The sequence below is a fragment of the Hesperophylax consimilis genome, chromosome 7 (genome assembly GCF_061612785.1).
Source record: "Hesperophylax consimilis isolate HC1 chromosome 7, BYU_Hcon_1.0, whole genome shotgun sequence".
Taxonomy (NCBI): domain Eukaryota; kingdom Metazoa; phylum Arthropoda; class Insecta; order Trichoptera; family Limnephilidae; genus Hesperophylax; species Hesperophylax consimilis.
This window is the reverse complement of record NC_142842.1, coordinates 38617634-38642451: the sequence shown is the minus strand read 5'-3', so window position 1 is coordinate 38642451 and position 24818 is coordinate 38617634. Positions and strand designations below refer to the sequence as shown.

General features: G+C 33.3%; 1 protein-coding gene across 1 annotated transcript; it reads right to left on the bottom strand.

The window, feature by feature from the left end:
* Nucleotides 1-7324: 7324 nt before the first annotated feature.
* LOC149422725 (divergent protein kinase domain 1C-like) lies at nt 7325-11386 on the bottom strand (the record flags this gene model as incomplete). The annotated part of the gene is made up of 2 exons (XM_089633995.1): nt 7325-10352; nt 11318-11386. Coding segments are annotated over 2 exons (1020 nt in total), but the record flags the coding sequence as incomplete, so codon positions are not given.
* Between the last annotated feature and the right edge of the window lie 13432 nt (nt 11387-24818).

The window sequence follows — 24818 nt, the reverse complement described above, 5'->3', positions numbered from 1 at the left end:
GAACGACAAAAATTAAACAAGATGTCATTCAGACGTTTCAATTTAACTCGAACCGATTTTGTTAATCAAGATGGCGTGAAGTTATGTTATCGATCAAGTGAAGTTATCGCTGCGTGCGTCCCTATGATTTCGAACCTTTTACGGAACGAACTTTAGAATATGAAAAAGCACAAAAAACTTCGTATGTGGGCTAAAAAATGGATCATAATGATATAATTATAAGGCGTTAGAAGATACCGAAGGCTATCGCAATCATTTGCGAGTTTTGGCAGAATAATTGGATGTATTGTTGTCTAAGATTCGAGAAAAAATCCAAAAACAGAAAACAGTTACGCGCGCGGCTGTCTCGGCAAAAACTATGTAAGTTACAAATTACGCTACAATACCTGGCAACGGGGGATTCTTTTTCAATTCTGGCTTAATAACTTCACCATCGCCATCTTGATTAATAAAAACGGTTCGAGTTAAATTGAAACGTCTGAATGACATCTTGTTCAATTTTTGTCGTTCAATAAAAATTGTTCAACTATAATCGCTCTGTCAGAACGGGGCAATGTGTTCACATGTTTCGATTCGACGGGAAAATCGAACGATGACTCATACTTGAATTATTTATTTCGTCGTTCAACTAAAAACTTGATCAACTCTGTTGAAACGATGTTCACACTTGTCAATTAACTTTCATTTGTAATTCAACTCCGACTTGATGAACTAAAATCGCTCTGTGTGAACTTGGTAGTAGCGATAACGAGAGCGAGAGCAGAGGTGACTGTAAAACCAGCCGCACGAGGTGGTGGGGGTAGTGGTTTATTCATGCACACAAGCCACACACTCGTGTGGTTCATTTATGCACTCGTGTCGTCCGACCACGTCCGACCGAACGGAGTTGACAAAACGTATGATTGAAAGTTGCCAATTTGGTAAAACACGGCGAATTTACTCTTCTGAAAATGAATTACTGCCGTGGAGATTTAACTCTTGACAGGCCAAGAAGCCAAACAAAACGTCTGTAACCAAGTGGGTCATCATTTTTCTGTCTTAAGGACTTTTAAACTATAGAAATCCCAATTATTCAGCCCTAATTGGATGCGGGATAATTTTTTTTATACTATTATTTTTTTACCAATATTTGCTTCTCTGAGCGACTGAACAAAATTACAAATTGAAAACATACTGTTTAGTAAATTTAGTACGAACAAGAAAATACGCTTTAATTAGGTAAGTATGTCCGTTGCGATAAATATTGTAAATTCTCCACTACATCCTGAAATTATATTAAATAAGTGTATCATAAAAAGGAAAGTAAGAAGTAAGTACTATATTATATCATCAGTGTCAAATAGGCAAAGTACACATTGCGCCCTTGAGGTGATTCTTCATAAAAAAACGACGCTGAAACGGAGAAATTATCCTATTAAAATTATACTATTTTTAGGTACCCTTTCTAGAATCTTAAAAAAAAATAGTTAAAAAAGTGAATCGACAATACTTCATTGAAGAAGATAATACTAATAAATCTAAACAAAACATGACACAGAACAAGGTAGCGGTCTCAACTGAGAATCGAACCCAGGATCTTGTTTATGGCCGAGTGGTTAGAGGCGTTGTCCCAGTAAGACTGGGTTCGATGTCTAGTTGAGACCGTTACCTTTTTACTTTTCCATGTCTTTTTTCATGCTTCGATTCGCTTTTTTAATTGTATATAACATTCATTTCACCGATTAGTATAACAACAACGTTATTCCCATCAATACATTTACGATAAAGTTATTCCACTAAATTTACCTAATACTTCGTTCAGAGTTTTCTTAAATAAGGAAGAATTTCATTCGAATATTAGATCATATTAATTATTGCTTATAGGAAATTGAAATTGTAAAACGTAAATCAAAACTTTTTTCCTAACAATAGAGAAAAGATGTTAAAAAGAATTAAAGTAAAGTTGAATAATAGTCTATTATAATAAATTTAATGCAAAAATATTCTTCAATATAAATGTGTTTTCGTTTACTTGTATAAATTTTAATTGCCAGTCATTTGCTCGAGTAATAAAAATAAAGGATATTCATCCTTAGATGCATTATTGTATAACGACAATTTTTTTTTTATACGGCTCAATATTTATGTGAAGACAATACAACGGCAGAAAATTTGCTTGCGCAGATGACATCGCCGTCACAGCTCAAGCCAAAACCCTTAAAGCAGCAGAAGATATCCTTAATTATGACCTAAAAGCTATGGAAGAATATTTCCTCAATTGACGACTAAAGCCAAATGGGTCGAAAACAGTTGCGACAGCTTTCCATCTTAGCAATTCACAAGCGAATGCCAAACTCTGTGTTCAGTTTGATGGAGAAAATATTTAACATGACTCCCACCCCTGCTATCTTGGAGTTACTTTGGACAGGAGCTTGAACTACCGGCAACACATGGAAACAGTGGGTAAAAAAACTAGGACAAGGCTTGACTTAGTTAATAAGCTAACTGGAACTAGCTGGGACTTTCTCAACGGCTGAATACTGTGTTCCAGTATGGGCTAGAAGCGCCCACACTTCCCTGTTTGACGTTCAGCTTAATGCCGCAATGCGAACCATCAGCGGAACTTAAAAATCTACTCCTCTCCCTTGGCTCCCCGTACTTGCAAACAGAACCCCGCCAAACATCAGGCGAGAAATTGAAACACTGAGGGAATACAAGAAGGCGCTACAAAAAAGCGCAATACCTTTGCACGAAGATGTCGTCGTGTGTATGTGGTGCGGTGCACACCACCGAAAATATGGTCAACGAATGCCCGCTCCATTAATTTCCCGGCGGGATTGATGAGGTTCACATGGCGACGCCTGAGGCTCTAGAATGGCTCGCAGACCTAGATGTCCTCCTCTGACCCCCCCACCAAACGAAAGATGAAGAAGAATACAACGACTAAATATATTACTCTGCAAATCAGAAGTGATTACATTTCATGGCATTTAAAAACTATATCTATATAATATAAATCCAATTAACACATGTATTTCTTATTTCATCGAAAAAGTTGGTTGTAGTCATTAATATCATTGTTTTAATGTAATTAATTACCTCGATAGACGAATGATAATACCATATCTATTACTTACATCTAATTATGCCATTTAAATTTTCTTGACCTCAATTTACAGTTTATACATTATTTTTGTGAGAATTTGTGTCGTGAAGAAAACAAATTAAAACATATTCTATTTGAAAATCTGGCATTCATTTAGAAACAAAAATATTGTCGTTACTTCATCCATACACGAAGATACATACTAAGATTATAATGTTTTAATAGATAAGCAGTACCTACATTTAAGGCAGTAAAATAATGTTTTGTCTCGTGTCTATAAACAAAAAAAATGTTTAAACTGATAATTTTGATAACCGAGTGATGATAGGAATTTTGTCGCTAAAATTATCAGGAAAAATATTATATGTGATTAAAAAAGTTAAAATATAAATACTGATATCAGCAATATATTAAGATACAAATATAGAGTGACATGAAAATATAATAATATTCCAGAAGTTTTTTTTGTTGTTTGTGTTTGGGGTGTTATGCCGTGTTGCGCTAACTCCTTCTTTAACCGACGTTTCGGACAGCGTTGCAGTGTCCATCATCAGGGCAGATCCGGTAGATCCGAAGATGTGATCCGGTAGATCTACCGGATCTGCCATGATGATGGACACTGCAACGCTGTCCGAAACGTCGGCTAAAGAAGGAGTTAGCGCAACACGGCACAGCACCCCAAAAACAAACAAAAAAAATGCTTTTGGCCGTGAGAATCTAAAAACTTACCTTCCAGAAGTTTGTCCAATCTACAGACTTACCAACCCAGTGTTACAGTAGTTTGTCCAATCTACAGACTTACCAACCCAATGTTAGAGTAGTTTGTCCAATCTACAGACTTACCAACCCAATGTTACAGTAATTTGTCCAATCTACAGACTTACTAACCCAATTTTACAGTAATTTTGTCCAATCTATAGACTTACCAACCCAATGTTACAGTAATTTGTCCAATCTACAGACTTACTAACCCAATGTTACGAGGTTTGCCTGGTGATAGGCGTTTACTTCGCCTCACACATCAATCTGATAAAATGTAAACTAATAAGAACCAATCGTAGTTACGACTAAAATACATAGATGTCATTGATAAATTTTTTGTCACTGATTTTCTTACCAATTATCATGTAAATATTAGCAATATTGCCAATATTATAGTAATATAAACCTGAAATAGATCAGAGAGAACAAGTTTCTATGCCGTCGATCGCGCGATATAAATACAATCCCAATGTTGAGTTGAATTAACTTCAACAATCGCTCTATTTATTATATTATGTTTAGTACACCCGTAGAATAGAGCAAGTTTGGTGTGAAAGCGCAACAATTCCTTTCCATTTTCAAATGGTTCGTTCTGTGAAAGATGATTAAAGAATAGATCAGAGTATCTAGCACGGTTGAATGATAAAGGTTTTATCGATTATGATGGTAACTTGTCATCGTTCCCGAGATCTCGAGCATGATTGCAGATCGCCAACACACAGACAACAGTTCACAATGACTTAGGACGGGTTGTTTCGGAGAATTTGAACAATTGTTAAAATTTCAAGTTCTGGGTAAGATTTTTTAAAGTTCTGTTATTATTTCAGTTCTGTCAAGCAACTAGCCTATAGTTATATAATAATAGAACTTGAATAGGACTTTCACAGAACCCGAAAATGAATGTTGAAATTTGATGAATTGTTCAAATTCTCCGAAACAACCCGTCCTAAGTTTTCGTAATTTATTCAACGTGATGTGTTGTTTGAACGTTAGGGATCTTCAGTCGTGCTCAGAATGGTTTATAAATCGACCGTGATAACTACCTAGGTCTGAACGCAGTATTATTAACTTATGGTCAAAACTTTTATGTACCTAATATAATTTTTATTTACCAATATTCATTATTAACTGCGTTAGTACCTATTACCTATGAAAAGTTCAGGATAATCTGAATTCTTGACAAATCAGTTCCAATTTTGAAAACAAGAATTAAAATTATTTTCTGTTAAATATATTATATTATAGGCATCAATGACAAAATAAAATACCCATAGGCATTGGCATAAATACAAAGACGCGTTATGTTCATACTAATCGAACAAAAATACGGCATGTTCCTGTTTATAGGTGCAAAACGAGTAACGAAACGCTTAGAAAAATAATAGCCAGTAATGACGCGTGAATATATGACTAAAATAAAAGTTTAAGTTTAGCATGGAACGGAACGCATTAGAAAGGAATAGCCATTCATAGAATATGCGTGTAATGTTGAAACAGCGATATTATTATGAACGCCCGTCTTTTCTGTATGAAAGACGAATACTGATAAGAAGAAAAGTAGGGAAAATAAGAAGAAGGTTTGATAATATTTTTTGTAATTTTATTTCACGGTGGCAACATTTTTTCAGTTATTTTTTACAAATAATCCAGAAAATTTTGTAAATCATAAATTGTTTTAATTTTAATTTTTTTATCGTACTTGACTAAATACTACAACAATATTTGAATAGTTTCATGACTATTTTCAAAATCATTTCATGATTTTTCAGTGCGTAGATTTGTGATTTGTTTTGATTAATATTCAGGTATTCACGAATTATGCACAATGAAACATATGCAAACATATAAGCAAAGTGCTCCGTCAAGATTATTTCTGTTGGCAAATTTGAAATGTAGTGAATTTTGAATATAATGATGTGCAGTGGAGTGGAGTGCCGTAGAGTGGAGTGCAAGGCAGTGTAGTGGAGTGCAGTGGAGTGGAGGGCAGTACAGTGGAATGAAGTGGAATGCAGTGTTGTAGAGTGCAGTGTCGTGGAGTGGAGTGAAGTATAGTGAAATGGAGTGCAGTGAAGTGGTGTAGAAAGTGGTGTGGAGTGGATTGAAGTGGAGTAAAATGAAGTATTAATATCCTTAGAAATTTATAGGCATGCAACTTTAGACCCCGAAAAATATAAATCTAACAAGTTCATTTTGAATGAAAAACTGACGTATTTTTTTTCACAGCAAATAAAATTATAATCGTAATTTAATTATTGTTTCCGATTTAATGCTCATTTGAAGATTATACAGGTAGATAGGTATTTACTATATGTTTTCACAAGTAAATATTATATTTACAAAAGTTTTTCACTGTGAAATCAACTTTGTTGCATTTTCAATACTCTACCGTTCTATGAAGGTAGGTATGTATTTTGCCCCCTTACATTAGGGCACTATATTATGTCAAAACTATGAGCATTTTGCATATCTACATATACAGATTTGATTGCTTTTAGGTTTCATTATTCCTGATAATGTTTTCAGTTAGCCGTACGATTTCAAAAGATTTATGTACATTGTACATATTAGTAAATGTGTTTTATGCTGGTCCAAGGTACAATCAAAAAGACACTTCTGAAAATACACCTGGAACCTTAAACTTGTATTTACTGAGAATAAGAAAAAAGTGATACCTAATGTTTATAAAGATTTATGCAAAACTGTTTCATTTGGAAATGTAGATGACGAACTGTGACACATTTTTCGGTTGTACCTACTTGAAAAGTTGATTACAAAAATTTTAGCGATTTTATGAAAACAGCTGTCTGAAGTGCACTCTTTGGTATGGGATATCCTCTTTTCAAATATTGATGTTAATTTGTAAATCAAAATATCATCCGAAAATAATCAGTTTTAGAAATAGAAAAATGTCAAATCAAGTGTCTTCACTTCATAAAATATTCCACTTTTAAATTCTGGTAAGAAATAAAACCTTCCCAAGACATTACAACTTTTGCACTCAAATCGGGGAGGGGAAGATTAAGGATTAAGGGGGAGTTACAAAAACCTTAACACGTGAAACATGTACAGATGAACAGGCATAAAACAATTATCATTAAAGAGTGTAACCCAAATTTCACGGGGTTTTATGAATGAGCAATCGTATTTTGGTCCAATGATTGCATATATTATTATCTAATGAATTAATTCATAATTAACTAGTCCTTTTTCTATCCTAAGAATCAATAAGTCAATTATTTTATTAATTATTAAAAAAAACAATTTCACTATAAGTTCGATTGTCTACAATATAAATATGATGTTGAACTATCTACTTAATACAAAATAATTACCACAACCAACTACTTACAAAATATTACCAAATCATTGGAAAGAGAAGAATATCACCAACGCTAGAACATGTTTATATAATAACAACCTCAAAATGATTGAACAAAGTATTTACATAACAATTTTCTTAGGTCCCTTTCGATTCACATATTTTCAAAAGTTCCAATTGACGCTAGAATTCCGTTAGGAAGACAGTGAATTTCTGCCGGGAAATTTCATACAAAATATATTAATTTAAAAAAAAATTAGGGGGTCAGAGTGAGACATCTAGATCTGCGAGCCAGTCTAGGCGGGGGTCAGAGTGAGACATCTAGATCTGCGAGCCAGTTTAGGTGGAGGGTCAGAGTGAGTCATCTAGATCTGCGAGCCAGTCTAGGTGGGCGTCAGAGTGAGACTTCTAGGTGTGCGAGCCAGTCTAGGTGGGGGTCAGAGTGAGACATCTAGGTCTGCGAGCCAGTGTATGGCCTCAGGAGGGACTCCCGGTGTGCCCGAATGTCGATGGTCACATTTTGCACATCTTTGCATCATCTGGACACAACGGCTGTGGGAGCACCTTATCACATTGATGGAGAACCAGAGTTCGCGAGGCATTGGAAAACCAAGCTGTCTCTCAGTGGGGCCGAATATGAGATGGGAATTTCTCACGACACCTCAGCCGATTGCCACTCAGAAGTATGCACATGATTATTGCTCATTATCATTAATAAGTTATACATACGTACTAAATGATGTCAGTAATCAGTAGTACCTTGCGTTATGACATTATAATTAAAAACTTATTCTAAATAAAACCATAAGTTTGTAAACACCAATTCTATTGTATATTCATATTGCTCACAATATTGGAAACTTAACAAAAAGTGGTGTTTACAAAGTTAATGTTTTATTTTAAATAAAATGTCACTGAGTATATAATAAAGTGATTATTTACTGTGGGGATTTAAAAGGGTAATTATGTTGTTGTATTTGTAAAAACACGTTTCAAATGATTTTTTTACACATCATTCATATTATGTTGAACAATACTGACTTTAAAGAAGATATTTTTAGAATTTTCGATATTGGTAACGTTCCACACCCGTCTTAGATTTCCTACTCCTAAAGTTTCCCCAATTTTGATACATTCGATTTCGTACTTTTTATGTAATAATTTTTGAATACTAATGATTAGATTTTGGTTGTTGTATTGCCGCGTTGTACTTACAGCTCAGCAGCCAAGGGCAGAGAGCAAACGCCACCAAGATGTACATAATATGCCTCAAGAAAGCTCCAATAAACCAACAACTTCACAAATTATTTTGAAAATTGTTTGGTTGTCTCTTCATTTGAACAAATTAAGAGACGGTAATGTGATTACCTTATATTGCTAGAACATACAGAAACTCTATAACATCAATACTTTGGTATTATTACATTTGGTTATTTGAAAAGTCTAGCTACCTTTGGACAAGTTCCGTTATGACAGAATCTCATCGTTCATACATCCCTGAAGAAGTCGGAAGCACTTCCAATAATTAGAAAAACAAATCTATCTATCTGCATACCGCAGGAGGCAGTTTCTATCACATTCTTTCAATATTATTTTATCACAATGTTCTAATTATTAAAAATAGAAATGTTAGGTCCAATGACTAATATTATCCTAAGAACGTCTACCTTAGTTTATTCAATGATCAGAAGGCAAATTCTCTAATTTTCTAATATATTTAAATTACAATGGACCAAAGCTTCATAAATTTGTGGTCTAGAAAGGTACTGGAGTGGTAATTTATATAAATTTTAGAAACTTTAAATAAGGTGCGATTTAAAATTATTGAAAATTTACAAAGAACATGCTAACTATGAATTTTTAGATAGATTGAGTTTGTGAATCTTTACGCTAGCACGTATTTCGCCAAAAGTCTATTTTTAATTATTTATTGAAATATTAAATTTTGAGATAAAATATCAATGATGGAATAAATGATGTAGACCTGTAATAAAACAAACTTTCAGTATCTATGCATATCCGTGGCATACTCAGATATTCTAGTTAAGTACTAGAAACAAACTAGTTACTATAATAATTTTCATTATTACCTAGATTCGATTTCTAGACTAATTGACAGTGAATTCATATAAAGTTTTCAGTTTAAGGGAGGATAAAGAAGTGACGGCGATGGACCTAAATGTTTGCTCTCCTCTCAAATCTACAAGATCATTGCTTGATTTCTTTCTTGTATATTTAGGCTCTTTTCACCATAGTGTTGTACAAGGCCCTCCTTAGTTCTGCAGATGGTGGAGAAGCGTTAGGGTCTGCGCACCGCCGCAGTAGAGACGACAGTACGGTCGGAGCTCTCCGAGACACCAGCAACCCTGGTAACATCACCCTCGCCCGCAACACCCAGCCCAGGTACACCTTCTCACAAACCAGCTGCAAGTTATCTGTTTCTCCTTCCTCTCCCACCGAGCAGGGAATCCCCTTTGATCTGATTCCTTTCAAGTCTAGATACCGCAGCTTGCCACCAGATGCGCCAAAGTTCGACAGCTCTACGTCACAGAACTTCAATTGCGCTTTGTCGAGTTTCTCCAGCAGTTCCAATATGAGGACGGCCAAACGGGATCGCCTTTCCCATTCTTCTTTGCTTTCTTCCAATGAGAATAAAGCTGACGCTCCTTTCAGTGGTTCCGCATGCTCAACAGCGTAGAACGAACCGCATGTTCCCACTCTTTTAGGAAATAAACCCTTATCAGTAAACAGTATAGTTAGAAGGTATTCGTAGTCTTGTATCAGCAACCAGGCGTTGTCCATTTCTGTTGTTCGTCTAGAAATATCGTTCTGATTTATAGAATTGGAGTCGTCGTCTTTTGGCAGTTTACCTAGCTCGTCTGCTTTTTCATCTGATATGGAAATGTTCACTTTGAGGAGAACCAGTTCTTTGATCATGTTCCTGAATTCTTCGGTCGAAGGGTAGTGGCGATCATTCTTCTCGTCCAGCCAGTAGAGGAGGTCCGGTTCGAAGACGTTGACCTTCTTGGGGGACTTGAAGACCAGCTTTTTGCTGTTGAGGGTGGCGGTGAAAGCGGAGTGCTTGTTGTTGGTGGTGTGCTGGCAGGCTACGGCTTGTACGTCCTCCAGGATACAAAGTGGTTCGCACAAATTTCCAAGGGCGTCACCGGACATGTGTTCAATGCACTGAAATATAAATAACATTTCTTAGAATATTGTAAATGTCGGTAAGTTATTCAAATTAATTATTGTAGTTTGCAGAAATCGCAACCAGACAGGATAGGATGGAAATTTTCGCCAAAAATTGTACATGTGTTCATCATTTTTATACTATCAATGTCGTTACTTTTACATTTTATTTCACAGTTTCCGCGAATAGCAGGTAGGTAATAATGTGGATTCTTAAGGCCCCGTAGTAAGCGTTCAAAGATGGTTTGAAAGGGCGATATGTAAATACGAATGTTAGAGGGAGCGTACTAATAATAAAAAAACGATAATAATTTAGCGAAAATGGTGAAAATATTTAATAAAACATGACTCGTTTGAAATAGAGCAAAAATCTCTTAACAAATGCTTTGGTTGCATTTAAAGATACACTATGATTTTTTCATGCCTATAACATATTAAGTTGATATGAACAAAACGTGTTTTTAATAATTTTCGGAGCTTACTTTGCGACTTTTTTTCTATCGATGGTATTTCATGTAATTAAAAATAAATTATTTATTTGTAATATAATTTGATAAATTATAATTTTATAATGTAAAAGCCCCTAAAAAGGTAGTTAAAAATTGGTCACTTAATGGAATTAACGGATTCTTTTCAATGTTGGTCTAAATTTATGTAAAAACTGTTATTTTCGATTGATATTGAATATAGAAATGGGACATTGTAAAAGCACACTTTATTTGGATTTAAATTATTAATTAAAAATATATACAGGTTTGATAAAATTCGTAAATTGATAAATTTGAGTGTAAAATATACATTTTTGCAATATTCTACGATACGTAATTATGAAAAAAAAACAATCGAAATCGTGGCAAATCATAAAAAAAGACATAAACTTAGTTAATTTTTTCTGGCTCCCTTTCCTTATATTATGTCAGCAATTAAAACAGAAAACACACCCTCAATGAAGTGCTACTGACCACTTTGTCAACATGTTGCCACACGGTGTGGCTGGTGCAGAGCATGCCCCAGCGCAGCAGTAGCAGGGCCCCCCCGGCGGCCCCCAGCAGCGCTCCGCCCCCCAGCAGCAGCCTGCGCCCCGTGCGCCCCGCCCTCATCCAGCGTCAGAGCCTGCACAAACAACCACACACAATTAAGAGAAATATCTTCAGTGCTACAGTATCCGATATCCTCTAAGCTTCTCTACCAGTGAGTTTTTGTGTATCTAGCATAATAGATCGATAAAACCCTATATTAATACGATATTGACAAAATCCATGGTCAGTTGGCGATATTTGCGAGCACGGTATGAATATGATTCCGACAGTCGGTAGACAAAAGCCGCTACTTTTAGCGCGGACTCCAAGGTATCAGATAAGCTGTCAATATTTACAACTTTTTGGATAATGTCGTTAGTTATGCAAAATAATTGGCTTATTAATGAAAGGAGGTGAACTAACTAAGCTCTGAGAATTGAAATAAATCGTATACACGACTTAATTAATTCATCTATGACGCGACGAATTGATTCCGTTTCAGCTTGGAGATTTTTTTTTGTTTGTTAAGATTAAAACGTATATTAAAGTTAATATTTCAATTCGACATTGTCAAGTTAATAGCATTTTTAACTGTTACGACGCTTTCATTGCGATGTGAGATTTACAGGCATTAAATATTGATTACATGATTTTTAATAACATTTCACTAGAGAGTTATTAACATTAAATTTACTTTTTATATTTACTACACAGTTATTAACATTGATTTTATATTTATGTTCACTATATTTATTTTTATTTTTATATTCACTACAAAGTTATTTACAATGATTTTATTGTTATGTTCACTATAGTTAATAAATTTAATTTAATTTGTATATTCACTACAGAGTAAATTTTAATTTTTAATTTTATTATTATATTAATTCACTAAGAGTTATTAACACTAATTTTATTTTAATGTTCACTATAGTAATTCAATTTTATTTTTATTTGTATGTTGATTACAGAGTTATAATATTAATTTTAATTATTATATTAACTGCAAAATTATTAAGATTCATTTTATTTTTATTTTCATTAATTTTTTATTTTTATATTCACTGCAGAGTTATAAATATTCATTTTATATTTATTTATATACACTAAAGTTATTAAATTTAATTTTATTTGTAAATGCACTAGAGTTATTAATATTATTTTTTTTCGTAATATTCACTACAAAATTAAAAACACCATAACCATGGTTATTCATTTTAATTTTATTTGTAAATTTTTTACTAATAATATTTTTTTATATTCAGTACTTTCATTATTTGTATCCTCCCACTGAACATTAAAACAAAAAAAAATTTCTTCGATGTCATCGTCAAAATTAAATACAATATAAAATCCGAAAGAAATAGAATACAAGAATAATAAAAAACAATAACTAATGAGAAACCGTAATGAAAGTGATGAATTTAGGAACGCCAAAAAAAAAAAAAAAATCCCTCTACAAAAAGGAAACGTGTGTAGAGAATTGCATAATAATATACATAAATATTTTATTGTTTTATCCTGCCGCCGAAAATGCCGTTGAAACCTTTTTTTTGTTATGCGAGTTGTTTATAAGAAAGAGGGAGAGGTTAGAACGGGTCTCGAGAGATGAATTTTACGTGGAGGTGCTTCGTATCTTCACTTAAAATATGCAGAAATCGGTTTGCAAAAATTTGAAAACATATCTGAGATTTGGGGAGTAGGCGGCTACTGCACGAATTTGCAGAATAACAAAGGGAGGTAAAGGAGGGGAACTTGGCCCACTTCCAGAGCTTCCTGGATAACAAATACGTAGACACGCTATTACAGCTATTTATTTATTTGAAGGAAAGATATCTGCACCCTTGATATTGCAATTTATTTTTCACTAAGCAAATATTTAAAGTAAAGTTATAGTTTTTTTTAAAGATTTGAATGCAGTTTCAAATTTTTTAAGGTAAGTACTAATGTAAGTACTAATGTAAGTACCAAAGTAAGTAACAATGCAAGTACCAATGTAAGTACCAATGTAAGTACCAATTTAGGTACCAATGTAAGTACCTTTATGTAGGTATGTAACTTTAGAAGATTTTATTTTTGCTCTTAGTGAAACTCTTAGAAGGTGCTTTCTAATATAGGAACCTATCCCGTAGGTTATATCCTTCAGATATCGTTTTAATAAAGTCATTTAATGTTAGTTTTATAGTATTTAATATAATTTATTAATATTTATTTATTTAAAGCCCAGACGGTTTTTAGATGTAGGTAGTACAACAATAACATGATAAATAATTTAATAATAATAATAAGTGCTTTAGTATCTTTACTTTTTTGTAACACATTGAGATAATGATGTCCTCAGTGGGATCTGTGCTGAGGATTTCATTTACATGTTATTAACATTTAGTAGTATGGATAATATGAGGTAATTATAAATATATTCAATAGTAAATATGTAAAACATACATGGTGATTTTAGTGCAGTTGAGTGATTTCGGTTTCAGTCTGTATTTGGTGTCAGTATATTTTCTATTTCTGATCTCCCTATGTTTTGTATACAGCTTTTTGTTTGAGATTTAAGTGTTATAATACTCTTTTGAGTTTTCAATGAGAACAGGATTTTATTGTTGAGCTTAGTACAATAGTATAGGAAATTTTATGCAATGAGAAATAAATAATACAAATAAAATTACAGTTGATTAAAATATATATATAAAAAACCTAAATTAAAATCTAATATGTTTGTAAAAATATAACAGAAGGTAAGTATAAGGAATAATAATTCAGTCCATATCATTCAGAGTTATTCTAGTAGATTAAGCCATAAGTTAAAGTTTTTTAGTGATCAGCTTTTATATTGTAACATATATTAATAATTCAATGATTATCAATCTCCCACAAAAGTCTTGTGAAGGGAAAACGTTTCCACTTCAGTTTTATCAATAAACTACTCATACTCCAAAAATTCCATTTTACTCACCTCAAAATTTGTATATTCAAATCCAACAACATTGTACGTAACTTTAATCACGCACATAATATTATAAACCCTGATTTCCTTCTCCAATTTAAGAAACAGAACAAATTATGCAATAAATTCGATTTTAAAATCACCGACCGTTGAAAACACCGCAATGCGGCGCTATCGAATATAACACTAACCCCTTAGAGAATACAATTTTACGATATGTGGACGTTTTAAAGGGAAGACGTTGATTTGTTGTATTAAATGCATATTATTTCAGATGATTTTATTCTATGTTCCACAAAAATACATTTTGCCGGCGTTGGAACACTCGGTACATTTGATAACAGGCAGAACTGCTGCCAACGGAACAGCTGATTAAATGAGTTTGGCGCCGGCGCGAAAATGGCGCCCCCTGCGCATGCGTGAGTTTGGAAAACTCAACGCAACTTTACAAGGACGTAGGAGTTTGTGGACTTAGTAAAAATGTGGTTAATTAACTAGTAGATGGATTCATTTTTCAGAGATTTTTGTAATGTTAGTACCTACATAATTACAAATTAAGCTATTGATAATAAATTCATTTCCGTTATTTTTATCGATCTCATCCCGATTTAAGAATAACTAAGGTATTAAAATTATCTTTAATTAATTTATCAGTTGCGACCGCCACATTTTTATTTTTTTAGATTTGTAATTATTATCTTTTTCAAAGATAAAATACTACAATGAGGTTTAAAAGCTTCAAAAAGTTAATCCAATAAAACGAAAATTTTATTTTTAATATATGGTGTCAATGTGATGTAAAAATAAGTCGGGGTAAGTAAAGGCCGCATTTTTTTTTGTAATAAATTCGCCCCCCACTTCTCCCTCCCTCGAACCCACCCCTTACAGTCGAACCCCCCATGTGAATTCTATAGCTACGCCCCAATTAACGCCTTACTAACCGATTTAAAAAAAATTGACCTAAAAAAGTTCAACTATGAATTCAATTTGCTCGAAAACGAAAGCTCAAATAAAAATGTTTTTCCACAAAATCGACTACAAATGTGATTTTTCAAACAATAAAACATCTATTTTAACATGAATACTTTTTTTTTGGTTTGACCGATGGTTGACCTTCTTTCCCAGGGACTGGAGCAACCGCGCTAACAACCTTGCCAAATGCCGATCGGACATTTATTTGGCATATTTACTTTTGTATATTTAATGTCATCAGATTTCGGAAAAAAATGCGTATATGTTCGCGTGTGTACGTGATTTCCACCAAAAGTTGATAGAATGCATTGTCATCGACAACGAGTCTATCTGAAGAGTTTCACCTCGATCGGATGTCGGGAGGTGGATTAATTTCCGCTTCCAAGAGTTGCATTCAATCATTCCCTAAAACAAAATTAAAATTTAAATAGATGTATTTAAATACATTCAGAACAGAAATCTTATAGTGAGGTTTTCATGTTTGTGATTATGATTATGTTATTGCAATAAACGCCCGGGTTGCCGGCAATTAAAAAAAAAAACGATGTATTAATTTGATTTAGGAAGGAGTGTGATAAGACAGATTTATATTTGGAGGTGAAATTGTATGATGACTATTTAGAACTATAATACACGTTATATCACTCCGTCCTACTGTCCATTACTGCATCTACGAATCTTTGTTGGGCTAATAATAATACAAAAAAAGGTTTATCCACCTCTACAGTAGATAACAGCATAGGTCAAAGATGCAATTACTAGCTGTAAGATTCCGTGGCGCCTCGTCTTGAATGATTCATTATTCATTATTCGCGCTACTCGTGATCACAAAGACACATAATTAATTCAAATTATGTTATTCAATAGACGCAATATAACAATGCAAATTATTATAACTAAAGCATATCGCTTCTGATGATAATATCGTATAAAATAAGTTATTTACTTAAAAGATATTTATAATTGAGTAACCAGGACTCAAACTGAACGCGGTTGGAGCTATCAAAATAATGTCCAAAGAAGCGAAGCTAGCAGTTTACAATGGAGTGCTCACACCTGCCCTAATGTGTGACAGGGAGAAATGGAATTGGCAGAGGAAGGATGAATGTAGAATGAATGCTGTGGAAATGAGATCCGTGAGGCGTATGTGTGGTAAAACCATGTATGATCGTGTGAAAAATGAGTTTCGCAAAGGTTGAAAGGCTGATGTAAGCGTAATGACTATTAATATGAGCGAAGAAAGGAGGCAAGAAGAATGTGAATACTAGTAGAATAGACATGGCACGATCAAGTAAACCAATTTCTTGTTACTCTTCTGTTATACTTTACAGTAACGAATAACAGAAGAGTATGTATGAGACAATGTTTGAATGTGAATGAGGCAAGGAGTGTGTGCCAAGACCTGGTTGTTTGGCGGTCTGTCCTCGCTGCCTACTCCTGCGGGGAAACGGTGTGATGGTTAGTTAGTTAGTTAAGACATACACGGAAATAAATTACTTCTGCTAATTTATTAAGAATCTCTTCAAATGATTAGTATTCGGGTTAAAAACGGGATTGCAGGCCTTACGAACTAATTAACAGGTTTCGTGATAATCATAAAATCATTTCATCATCAAGCAAATGCGCGCGCGTTTGCCTTGTATGCGCGCGCATTTGCATTAGTTATTTAATTATTCTAACTTTATAGTGCAACCCGTTAATTCGTTTGTAAGGCCTGCAATCCCATGTTTAACCCAAATACCAATAATTTGAAGAGATTCTTAATAAATTAGCAATATTATTTTTTTCCGTGTAATTTTTCTTATTGCATGCACGGTAGATACTTGAAGATATACATCTTATTTATTCAAATAATTCGGTATTAGTTTGTACATTTATAAATGGTAGTAACCCTTGTCTTACTGTTACAATTATTCCGGTATAGAGATGGAAAGGAACGAAATTACAATTAAACTTACGCAGAACCGTGAAAAATCAAAATCAAATATTTATTATAATTATAGGATTTGTGAAGCTGAAAGTTTACATAAAGAATACAACAGAATAATGATAATATTATTAGAATTATCAAAAAATGTATTAATTTATACATTGCTTGTCTGAATTCTTGGCTATTTTTTTGTTAAAGTATAGTATTAAATTATAGGTACTTTATCCCTTCTCTGAATTCTTGACACAATCCGTTATAATTTTGAAACAGACAATTAAAATATTATACTATTGTTAGGTGCCTACTTTATCGTTTCTCTGAATTCCAGACAGCTTCAGTTCTAATTTTGAAAATGACACTTGAAGCCAAAACAAATGAGAGTTCATTGGACTAAAGTTAAAACGTGATTGGTTTATTTATGGTTAAAACCATTACGTCCTACAACCGAAATTGGTATGTTTATTCGTGATTGGTTTATTTATGGTATTAATTTTCTCCTATTCCGCTTCACTCTTAATACGCAATATTTCACTTTCAAATAAATGGATTTAGCTTTATTAATTCAAAACATGATTTATTATGTCGGGGGAGACTGTAATGTACGCACTTTTAATTTTAATTTCGTTTATTAAGTCACTTACGCGATATGTCAATTAGTATGCGGCGCCGCCGAAAGCGACTATGTTCATATCAAGAGTTGGATTATATTCATAATATCGTAATTCATACCTACAAAATATTTCATAGATATTGCTGCCAACCAAAAAAATTAGTATTGCCATATTAAATAAATAATATCATCGTGTATAATTAATCCATATTAATATGTAAGTCAATGTATTATTTATAAAAAATAATCAACAGATAATTAAATAAAATAACCCGAATAACAAACAAATAGAATAAAATGTGATTAAACGTATTCCGTTTAGGTTAGGTTAGGTTAGAACATGGAAAATAGGTATTAGAATTAAATCACAAACCAGTCTATACAAACCTAGCGTAGCCCACATACTATTTGAAAACTGGGATGTAACTCTAAAGGGGACGCGAGCAGGCGTTATTAAAGGGGCATTTTTTGCTATAGAAAATCACAGTTAGATTAGGTTAGGTTATATATATATATTAATTTAATATTTTCAAGATTTTATTTTCTTCTGAATTAGTTAGTAGGTAGGTACTGTACCTAACCCGCGCACTGGCTAGGTAAATAACTAGTTGTGGTATTTCCGGCAAATGTCACATTATTTTGTTTCTTTGAAATCTCGTGTGACATATCGCGTAAGTGACTTAATAAACGAAATTAAAATTAAAAGTGCTTATTTTTCCGTCTCCCCCGACATAATAAATCATGTTTTGAATTAATAAAGCTAAATCCATTTATTTGAAAGTGAAATATTGCGTATTAAGAGTGAAGCGGAATTCGTAACCTTTACCTTTATGGTTTATATGTAACAATGTTAGTATACTTCATGAGATATTACAGGAATAAAAATAATCCACAAGCGAAGAGTATAAATCTATATAAAATAAATATTTGTAAACCACGACTTATACTAAAATTTTATAACTACACAAGTTGTACTCAAAGATTAAAATTAAATTTGTAGTATGTGCTGTGTATCACATTACCTATCGTTAGTTCCTGTTGTGAATTTTTGTTTCTTATTATTTCTTTTGGTGAACAAAGTGTAGGTAGATTCTTACATAATCTTCACTAGAGCAATCGCTAAAAATACAACGTATGATGTTACCCTTTTTTCGTTAATGATTATTTGGTCTGATTAGGTTTAATTGTTGAAAACCGTGTTCAAGTACTAGGTGAGTCAATGGTAACTGGCAACTGGTCAAACTTGAGAACATGTGGCCCCAATATCGCCATTAATATCGGTTTACCAAAATAGAAACATATCTTAGTAAATAAGAACCTACGGTTATGGATACTTGGTAATTATAATAATAACTTTGTATATTAGTTGAAAAACGTCAATTCTAGGAAATGTGCCTATTGTCACTATATTTTATATTGATTGAAATTTTTTTATTAGGTATCTTGGAACTTATTTTGAATTAGTTGAGCCAACGTCTATTCAGGGAAGGGTGCATCAAGGAAGTATTCTGAGTACTATCCTGTTCTCAATATACTTAAATGTATATGTCAGGTGGCAAGTGAAGGCGATATGATAAGCTTGGCGGATGACACTGTTCTTTTAATTAATGGGAATAGTTGGATAGAAATATAATAAAGCAGACACAATAAAGAAGACACACTAAACAGAACCAAAAATGGCGATACTACCGTTCAACTAAGTTGCTAATAAAACCAAATTCATCACAATATTCCCTCAAAATTTTATGCATTTTTCTATATAGATAGAAAAGAAATTTATAGAAACACCCGACTGATCGAATCCATTTTTTAGAGGTTATGCTATTTTAAAGATTTTTTTACGGATTTCATTGAGTCATATATGTATATTTTTTTATGTATTGCGAAGGTGCATTATTAACGAGTTAATAATAATAACAAGTGCGCTCATGCGCTTAACTATAACAAACTTAAAAACGGTAATTTAGTATGAGTGGTCATGTTCTTAAAATTATTCTTAGAGATTACCCAATACAGATCTAATGTTATAACACTAAATATACTGTTTATGCAAAGTGATGAGAAAACTTAAAATAACAATAACACCATGACAGGACAAAATAAGAATATTAAAACTAAAAATATAATGTAAAACAGGAGGCAGTTTGTACTCAGTAATGAGAATCTTCTGAGCAGACATTTTAAAAGGTACAATAAGGAGGAAACCAAACCAAACAATTACCGGAAGTTTTAGAATATGGCTTATTATAAAATATCGAAAAGAAGTTCAGATTTTTGATTATTGACTAATGGTAAGATTTTTAAAATAATTTTGTTTTTAAAACCCGTTTAAATTCAGCCAAAGTCTGGAGATAGTAAGAGCTGAGGGAAGTTTATTCCAAATGAGAGGGCCTGTTACACGAGAAGAGCGATCATGGTACACGGCTCGATTTGACCTAGAAAGTTCGATTAGACGATTACTAACATCTAGTGTTATGGTTGTAATTCATTTAAATCATCAATGATAAAACAGCTTATGCGAATTATCACGTGATAGCGTTATTGAATTACATTCTTAAATTCCCAAGTAACGAGGGTAATAAAATAAAATAACGACTTACGTATTTGGTTCAAGTTTACAAGGGCCGAGTCGCATTGACCTTCTCTGAACCGCTTCAGTTAAACTCTAGCGACACGACACACGAGACACGATGTGTGGTGCATACACTTGCACATTGTACCTATATTATCTACATTGTAATTGTAATTGTACAGTACGTGTACAATAACACACTTCATTACCTCCTTCGAATACCTGCTAATACTTGCGTAGGTACCATTGATGCAGCTGTAAAAGATTGGCTTGCGTACTCCAATAATGAACCGCATGATTCGCATGAAGAATAATAATTAGAAATTAGGAAAAATGTCAATAGAAATTTAAATATTATTGATAATCAAACTAATTTTGTGAATAACCCTGTCTTAAACATATTTCCATTGTAATTTTTTGTCTTTGATCTTCTAAGCACCTCCCCTTTCCACCTCTCACCCCTCCCCTCAACCCCCCCCCACACTACTTCCTTTTCTACCCACACCTGTCTCTATATACTTGACAATTTAGTTTTTAGTACATTAATTGTCCTGATGAAGAGAACATCGTTCTCGAAACATGTTGACTTTATATAAAAAATAAAGATTATCGTGGTAAAAACAAAGTGTTTTAATTATTTTATTAATAATTATTGTGTTTGAAATTTAGGGTAGTTATACGCTTTACGCTTCCTCCATATTTTATAACCAACTTGAATCATCATGAAAGATGTGAAGAGAAAAGTTTTTTTTATTTGTGAATACATTATAACCCTGACTCCCGAATTTGACAGTTTGAAAGGAAAAACGGCATAACTCTATTCATTAAAAATGAATAACAATATGTTTCCTGATAAACTTTTAGTAAAATACGAAAACTCGTATATTATTACGATATCGGAACACGTGTTCATTAAAATCCTAATATTTTTGTATTTTGTCATCATATATTATTAAGGAAAATGCAGGTGCATGAACACGTGTTTCGATATGTTAGAAATTCACTAAAAGTTTTTCTTATAAAATAAAACACAAACACTTTGTATTTAACCACGAATTTATTATTTCATATAACTTAATAGTTATTATTATATCCTGAAGAAGCTTGGTCGAAGTGAAACCGGTCGATATATGAAATAATAAATTCGTGGTTAAATACAAAGTGTTTGTGTTTTATTTTATAATATAATGTCTAACCACAAAGTAATTGCTTCCTATGAAAAAAAAAAAAAAAAGTTTTTCTACTTGTACTATTCTAAGAAATTATCTCGCGTAAAAAATAATATAAAAACGTTAAAAATAACAAGTTCGTAAATACAAGTACCTTAGAATATGACGTAGAATCATCTCCTTTCCAAAAGACCACTAATTCCTGAACGAATGTAAAAATTAAGCACCTTTCCTGGACCGCGGTGCTTTTTAAAATGACATAATTTATCCTGTCAACCATCTTGATGTTTTCTTGGTTGCCATTCAATTAAAATTAAACACCTGCAGCGCCCTACATTTTTTCTAAATTTATCTGATTGCGCTTAAAATAATTAAACTTTTGGCTTGAAATTATACTAAAATGAAGAGTTACTTTAATTTTAATTTTAACCATATTATAAGAATTTATATAAGACATCCATTTGTTTCGGTTATAACCTAACCTTCTGACGACATAGAAGACAAAATAGAACAAAATAACTTTAGTCCGCCTCAGCACAGGACACCCTAGTGAGGTGAACTAAGGAATACGTTTACTTTATATAAATTCACTTAATATTTTGTATGTTCAATGTTTTATACAGTCGATAAAATAAAAAATAATTAAAAAAAATATTTAATTAACCATTGAAAACAATATTAGCGACTCGCAAACCAGTCATAACTTGAGAGTCGTTAATACTGTCTTCAATGAATATTACAATTTTTACTCATTAGCCATGTAGAAAAGTCAATAGATGTCACACATTAAAGTGGATGTATTTATCAAAGACACTATTTAGATTGCATTTAGTACGGGAATTTTTTTGCGATCATTCATAAAGATGGCAGCCTAGATGCGTACGAATCTTTCCTGATTTTTATGTGTCAAATTTTTTTTTGAGTGTCGCTAATATTATCTTCGATGATTAGAGAGAGAAAGCATATTACAATAGGTCTGCATCAGAGAGGTGGTGGTGGAGGGCAAGGATAGGAATTAAAATGGGAGAAAAGCAACAACTTTTAAAAGTTAGGTTGGATAAGTTATAATGTGAAGATATCAAGGCGTTTTCACTTTTGCAGCACAAACGTGAAAAATATACTTTTCAACGCATTTTGCACTTCGTTGTACACGTCAGAACTGTGGGTGGATTACACTGCATCCCAATGGCATAAACTAAAAGTTGCTTACAATAATGCTTATCGCCAACTATTCCGCCTACCGAAATACTGCAGCGCCACGGAAATGTTTCTGGAGGGACGAGCACTCTCTTTCAGAGCGCTTCTCCGCCATCACAAGGGAAGCTTTTGGCGCAGACTGCGCCAATCAAGTAACAAAATCATCACTGCCGTGGTTGCTTAGATGGAGTCCCCTCTGATGGCCCCCTGCTCTCTAATCGGCTAAGGGGTGTGGAGGTCCTGACCTGCACCAGTCACCCCAACCACCACCAATCTCTCAACAGGACTGCCAGACGTGGCTCGTCGAAACTCCCCCGTCACTCTATTATTTCACTGTGTTCTTTTTTGTGCTTACAGGTACTGGAGTGTGGGTTCCCTCCACCAACTATTTGCCTGACACTTGTTACTTGATTGTTTGATGCTTATTGTTCTGTGTTGTCCTTGGATTAATACCTGTAAGCGCTCGCATACCGCTTCCTAACACCGTATGCGGGGACATTGAAGGTCTAGCTTCATTTATATACTTTGTAGAGCCGTTTATTAAAAAATTAGATTCATGCGAGAGCTCCGAAGGGGTGACCATAAGTCACCTATACGGGGTGGGGCAGGGCGGGTGTAACCTTCAATGATGGCCCTCTGGAGACGGGAGATGTGCAAATATCCTCCATAAACGGCTGTTTACACTAATTTTTGTGTTTATACTTTAACTTTTTTCACTTAAATTCCGCTTTTTTGTGCCTGTCGGAATCACCTATGTATTATTATTATTTTTATTACTCTCATTATGTATATTATTTCAAATATGAATGTATTGCATTGCACTACCCCTGCATACATTCTTATTATTATTATTATTATTATAATAGTGTTTTCGTTTGATTTTTTTAGTAAAGTAACTTGTGGCAGGAGCATCTTATGTTTTGTATTTCGATGGCACGTGAATACCTAAATAATACAGTGAATACCTAAATAACGTTTAGTGAAGTCGACAGGTTTGTACCAACTCGTACTCAACTTGACATGTTGTGAATCAACTTTTGCATGTGATTAAAACATGTATTTCTCTTTGAAAGCACGCACATATCCGCTGTTCGGATAGCAAATGGAAACATCGTTACTTATTTACCCTACTGTCCGTGGGAAGAGTGAAATAATATCTTTTAAATTAGCCGAGAATATAACAAATAACTATATATATTACTCCAGAAAAAAATAATAGAAATCCCAAAATTGTATTAACTTTCATACTTCTATCATTCACAGGTGTAAATATTGCAATTTGTGCTGTATTGGAGCCACTCCAAGGGGCGTTTTTACAAAGCCTAAACCATTTAAGTCATGCGACGATTGTTATCGAGCAGCTTGTGCAAAATCGTTGACTAAGCACAATATTAGTCCAGAGATTTTATTTTATTAATCAGATTAGAAGCATAGCAAGATCGAGAATAATGCGGTCTTTAGGTCATACTAAGTTACACAGAAAAAAATGAGTATGGCTGAATTATTGAAATCCTGTTAAAAACGTGATGGCAATCCATTTCATGATAAAATATGAGTTCATTCGGAATATGTATATCGGAACACGAGTTTAAACACGTAACAATATTAGTATTTTTCGTACGAATTCACGATGTTACTGATACTTTGTGAGGAAATCTGTCAATTCATTCGTTTAAGGCCTGCAGTCCCGTTTTTAATAGGAAAATGAAAAATTTAAACAGATTTTTAATAAATTAGCAAATTTTATATCAGTAAATTGTCTCCGTGTAGGTTTGCACAAACATAATCTTTTTCCCCCCAAACAGATATCAAAATACCCCCACAGAATATGAATTCTATTGTCACAATTATTTTTATCAGTAAATTGGTTTAACCAGTAATAAATCATTTTAAATTGGGAGGGGGTAAAATAGTATCATATTAATAAGTCATCTAAACGTGGCTAAACCACAGTTTGAAAATGGCCTTGAAAGCCGGAACAGCTGTAACTGTATACGAATTAAACACAAAAACAATAAATAATATATTACAGTCATCACCGTAA